The sequence below is a fragment of the Calonectris borealis genome, chromosome 17, assembly GCF_964195595.1.
Source record: "Calonectris borealis chromosome 17, bCalBor7.hap1.2, whole genome shotgun sequence".
Lineage (NCBI taxonomy): Eukaryota > Metazoa > Chordata > Aves > Procellariiformes > Procellariidae > Calonectris > Calonectris borealis.
This window is the reverse complement of record NC_134328.1, coordinates 4951835-4957834: the sequence shown is the minus strand read 5'-3', so window position 1 is coordinate 4957834 and position 6000 is coordinate 4951835. Positions and strand designations below refer to the sequence as shown.

General features: G+C 43.4%; 1 protein-coding gene across 2 annotated transcripts in view; it reads left to right on the top strand.

Annotated features, from left to right (window-relative positions):
• The first annotated feature begins 2933 nt into the window (after positions 1-2933).
• The window catches only part of ARHGAP40 (Rho GTPase activating protein 40), a 38706-nt gene continuing 35639 nt past the window's right edge, over positions 2934-6000 (top strand). The window contains exon 1 of one of the 2 annotated variants that reach the window (XM_075166339.1): positions 2934-3252. In XM_075166339.1, the coding sequence (XP_075022440.1) occupies positions 3179-3252 (74 nt within the window). In that variant the 5' untranslated portion in view covers positions 2934-3178. Of the gene's footprint in view, positions 3253-4024; positions 4237-6000 lie in introns of those variants that run through there. The other variant, XM_075166340.1, reaches the window with a different exon arrangement.

Below are 6000 nucleotides of genomic sequence, written 5' to 3'. Positions count from 1 at the left end.
GAGGTGGTGACCTGAGGAGCCCTTCACAGGTACTTGTGATAGCACATGTAAACTGCTCCGGGGAACAGTGCCCTTCTCTGCACGGAGCAAAGGACCCCCCACTCCTTTAGTGCCTTGTTAAAAATCACTGTGTGACTTGCACTGGGGTCTTCTGCTTTGGCTGGGTGAGGAGGGCACTAAAGGTTACAAGTGTACATGCTATACGCTCTTAGCTTTTTTTATCCTTTAAAAGTTAGAAGCTAGAAAGCATGAGCAAGAATACAGTATATTCTAGCTTTTTATGTCGTTTAGGCTCTCAGTTCAGCAAAATGTTTGCTTAATCAGGGGTGTTATGGCCCATATGCTTCTATTCCAAGCAGTTTAAGTGCTTTCAGTTGGAGACATAAAAATGTCTTAGTTGTGACATGGTGTTTGAGCCTTCCTGCTGCAGATGTAAAATCCATATGGCAGTAAGTCTTAATTGAAACCTGCTGGAGTTATTTTTCTCTGCAACATATTAAATGAAATATTCTTTATGCAGCTGGCTTGAAATGATTACCCTTAATTAGATATTTCTAATCAATTAGTGCTGTTCATTTCTGTAATGCTGTTCCTTTCTAAGAAACATGATTTTGAGTTATATAAGGCACTTTGATTTGATATTCTACATATCAAATATGGCCTGTATGATTTACTCATTATTTTATGCCATAGACTTTAGGTCAAAGTCATTCACCGCAGCATTGTTAATCCTGTGGGTAAGTCCCTCCAGGTGTGTTGTGTACTGAAAAGCTTGTCTGAAATCAGAACTTTTTGCTTGGAAAGTTAGGTCTCTAACTAGGTTTTAGATTCAGATGTTTATAGTACTTTCTGGTATTTGTTGCTCTTTGGTAAGACCGTTAGGTCAGTTTGCAGGGGAGTGTGTTTTGTGATTGCGCAGAAGTTTGGAGAAAGAAATATAAAAGCTGATGTAGCTTAAAGCATATTCCCCAAAGTAGATTACTCCAAGAGTCTGGAATGTGTCGGTGGGAGGCTTCAGTTTTAGTGAGATGTTGCTCCATGCGTGCAGGAGTCCTTCCCTCCTAAATAATTGGTTCCATCTGCATAGCTTATTCCATCAGCCCCAGGGCTGCTAGTGCCTGGACTGTTGAGCTGTCTGCAAAATTTGGGTCTCTTGTAAAAATGAGGATCTTTCTGACTAAATCCTCTGTGCTATGTATGAAGGCAACTTTGCTGTTGTCATACAGAAAAAGAATAGGGCAACTCCCACTCCAGGACCTTTTAAAATAAGCAGCATTCTGGTCTTTCTTTGACGTCCTTTTAAACTTTTAGAGGGAGAAGTTTTGGGACCCTTGAATCTTATTGCCTAATGTCTGGCAAGCCTTTTATTAATTCACTAATTGTCTGAGAGTTGTTTAGTTTTTATATATGATTTTTTTTTTTCATCTATGATAACTTGCAATGTCCCTGGCTACTTGAATTGAATACTGTGGCTTACGGTCTGTGAGATGTCCATGTGAACATACACGCTCCCATATGGTGGAGCCTGAGCATAGGAAATGACACTGCATGCAACATATAGTTGAGAGCTCAGTGTTTCAGTAAACAACTTGGCTGAGACCCAAGCACACTTCTAGTGCGTGAATTCCTGTTTGTTGATTTTGCAGCACTAATGTACTTACCCCTTTGTCCTCTTTTGCCCTTTTATAGAAGGTTCCTTCTAGGGTCTGATAGCAGAGGAGGTTGGTACCGACACGTTACTGTTATGGGTATATTGGGAAGGGACTGCCAAGAAGGTGGTGAGGGCAGTGGCAAGAGCCTGCTCGACCATTATCCGCTTGTGGTTCAGTGGTAGCGTAGCAGGCAGCCTGTGCATTGATGAAGCAGTGACAGCAGGCTCCTGAGCAAGAGTTACCATTTTATACTTCTCCGTTATCCCTGCCTGGGTCACCTAATGAAGCACGGGAGAGACATCATTGTAACTAAGAAATAGTGTCATGGCACAAATGCGGAGTACCCTTCACTCCCTCCCCTCTGCACTCTTCTCTCTGAAGGGTCTCGTTTCTGGATTAGTTGAGGTCAGGTAGGAGCCTGTTTCCTGGAGGAGGTGGCATGACAGTTGTCTCTTTCCTTATCTTCAGTTCTTGGTGAACCTTCACGGGGCTTAGCCGGGGGTGGACGTGGAGCGCGTACGCAGGAGGAAAGGAAGTCTGCCCGGCGGGGGCTGGTTTGTAGCACTGCCAGTTTGGGGCAGGAAGAGGACTTTTGTGAGATGGCTCTGAAGCTTGTGCATCAGGCTGTCTTGATCGTGGTGGTTACCATTCAAGTGCTGTCAACTTAAAACTTTTTCACCGCTGCTGCCAAATTAAGGTTACGCTGGAGTTCTGGGAGCTCAGATTCCTGTGTCTCTGTATGTACACAGTTGAGCATGCTGCCAGTGTCTGAACCTCCTTTTCTCCTGCTTGATCATACTTCTGACAACTCTAATCAAGTGACCAAGACTGGAAATGAAAGGGATGATTCTTGTCTTGAGGGTGCTGTTTGAATCCTAGAGGAAAAACAGGACGGTGTATAAGCTCTTGAGTGAACAGGAGCCTGTAACTCTTGCAAGGTCCATAGCAGGTGGCCAATATATAATGGAACTGGAAGGATATCCTCTTTAGGCAACAAATAAACACAGCTTTGCTGATGAAAGTTGTTTTTCTCGGTCAAGGTAAAGCTCAGACAATGTTAATGTTTGAAAACAGCAGGGCTAACACAGTGGAAGGAAATCCTTGCATGCCTCATAGCGGAAGGTAGACATGAGGCTGCAATGTATACATCCCCGCAGCTGATCTGAGATACAGTTGTTTTGGTCAAATATTCCAGAATCCTGGACTCACTCCAGCTTGTGCATAAGAAGGGTAAAAGTAGATAAAGGTAACAGCTGTATTTAGATGCGGTATTTCCTTTGACTAACGGGAGAGGAAGGCTACCTCCTGGGAGCAGTCTTTCTAACGATATCCCTAATCCAAGAGTTTCAGAGTTCATTCACTTCACACTTCCTACGCTCTCTTGGCCAGCGTAAAGCAGGCGTGAAGCTGCCGGATGTTTGCAGGCCAGGAAGAGTTTGGAGCAAGCACAGAGCTGCCAGGTCAGTTGGGAGAATTCAAGACTTTATTAAATACCAGCACACATCGTGGAAAAAGCTTTTTGGAGAATGACTTTTTGCGAAGCTTATGCTAGCTGCAACAATGTGTTAGCTGGAAGAAAACCTAACCGGGGGGCAAATCTGTAAGTAGGACCAAGGAATTGCTTCTTTAAAGTTTTTCGGTGAATTCTGCTAGTGAGGTCTGCGCAATTTTGTAGTGGATTAGCATTACCTCATTGTCAGTGTCAACAAAGCAGATGGCAAAGAAAAACTGGACTTTTTAAAGGTCAAAAAGCTGCCACTTGGTTGCTCGCTGTGGATCTATGAGTATCATTTAACTCTATTCGAGTACTTTTTCTGACAATAGTGCTGAGTCAAGTGTCGTGGTTCGTTTGGACCTCTCAAAGTGACAGGAGGATGTACCCTGTGAATCCAACTTTATTACATGAGCTCATTAGGTAAAAATCAAGTAAGGGCTTAGTCCCCTTTCAGTGGGCTGCGGTAACTTGTTAATTCTCTAATTCATTACTTCGTTAATTCACAAGTTCACTAACTCACGTGCTTGTGAGGAAGCCCGTTTCCCAGCTGATGGTGAGAATGCTCATCCTTCCTCCTCCGTCACGGTGCAGGTGTCCCAGTGTCACAAGTGGGAAGCCTGGGAGCCTCAGCAGTGCAGATACTGATAGGTCAGCTTGAAAGCTTTTTGGGTAGGGTGATGTACTTACACCTTCCATCATGGAAGTTTGGTTTCTACCATTCCTGTAGGTTCTTCCAGTTAATTCTGAATAGTTTCAGTCTTATCAGAAACTGCCCAGCAGTTGCTTTTGCACAGCTGCAAGGACAGCAGGTCTTATCTCCTCTTCTCCTCTGTGTCTGGCGTACGTGTAGCTCTTGCTTCAGCCCAGTGGTGCGGCTCCCAGCATAGACCAGGCTGAGCTGTGTCAGTGTGAGCGGTGTGTTGGGCCAAAACCTGAGCAGGATCGAGTCAGCAGCCACAGTCAAGTGATGCCTGTGTCAGAGAATGTCATTGTACAGAAGTTTGGTTGCTTAGACCAGCCTGGTTAAAACATACAGTCCTGAACGTCAGTTTGGTTATAAGAGTTCGTCAGACTTGCTAGAGCTGTGAGGTAAAACATAGTTGCTATAGTTCATCTGCTTGTGTATGTATCTTTAGATTTACTTTTATGAAATTTTTGTAGTTTTCAACTCACCTATGAGCCTGAATTGAGTTTCTGCTTCTTTAGCTGGTTGGATTCACTGTGCTTATTCAGTGGAAGGTTTATGTGCTGTCTTCTTTTTGCCTTTGCAATAGCACTGTGTTACTCTGAACTTGCACTCTAGTGTAAACTGAAGAATAAAAATCTGTCTTGCAACATCACTTGGCACTGATACCTGACACTTCATATGTCCGATCTTCTCTCTGGCCCTGCAGTTAGAGCAGTGGGGTTTTACACAAAAGTAAGCAGCATGTGGGGATTTATAGGCACCACTCTAGTCTCTGACCGACCTTTGAGATGATCTTGCACCACTAACCTCACCTGCCCTGTGTTCTTCTTCCTTTAAATCCTGCACTACAAAGCTGTTTGGAAATGTCTGTAGCAAGCTCTTCCATCCCCTCGTTGGCCCCTAAGTCCTAGATCATGCCTGCAATTTTCCGATCCTGGTTTTCATGAAGACTCGTGTAATTAAACTTTGTCATGAATATTTTGGGAAAACAAGCCTCTCCTAATGGGTTAACAAACTCTTGATTACCAATACTCTGTAAGAGCCGTGAGCTGTATTGTACAATCGGGTTCAACATCTCAACCGGTTTTGTTCCAGCTGTTGCATCGTTTATAGATGAAACCAGTACAAACAAGCTCTGCGTGGTGACTTCAGAGCAGGGTGCCAGCATAGCAAAAGTAGTGACAGCTGACTTTCTTTTTTTTTAAACTTCTGAGCCTTTAAAGCAGCAGCCCAGTTCTGTTTCTGTCCCAGCTCTCTTCTAGAGGACAAATGAGGAGAACGCCCATAAATATAAATTATGGGCCACTTGTAATCTCTCCACACACAGAGAAGTTTAGATTCCTCCTGACGGACCTGTTACTGAAGAGATGACAAAGTAGAACGGGAGCCTGTCAGGATAAATGATGACACTTTTTGAGTACAAGCACAACCGTTGCTTATGAGTGGAATAATTGGCACTTACTATTGCCTAACTGCTAAATAAGAACTTCTGCTACTAGGCTGTCTTAAATTTTCTTTTTATTTTGGAAATAATTGATTGAGCAATCGGGATCTGTAAAAATGCTGCTCCCTTTGAGAGGGGGGTATCGTTCTGTCCCCTGCTCGGAGGCTGATGGATGTCCTCCCCACAAATGAGCACATTGGCATTTCATTCCCAAGCACATGCCCTATATCCACGTGTGTAGGGACAATGTGTGGGGACCTATTTGGTAAGTATTTTTCTCTGGATCTTGAATTTGGCGTATTTAGGTAAGTGGATTTAGTTTTTATTGTAATCATTTAACAAGACAAGCTTCAGTAACACAGAGGGGCTTCCAGCCTAATCTCTGAAGTAGTTTCAGCTAGTTTGACCCAATATAAAAACTTCTGGGGAGATTTTTAAAACTACAAGATACTGAAATCTATCAAAAAAACCCTAAACAAGACATTGCTTTGAAAACTGCATTTGTACTTAGTCCACGCTCTGGGCGTTAGGTGTTTCACTTTTAATCTTAATAAATAGCTTAGTTGTGTAGCTACGATCAGGTCACTCCTACTTTTCTCCTCCTCTTGTCTTACCATCCTTGCTACAACTCTAGCGTATCTGAGTCAAGCTATCAGTAGCTATCGTTTAGCTGTCTCATAACCTTGGTAGCTCTGAACCATTTGCTTCTACCGGGATCGTG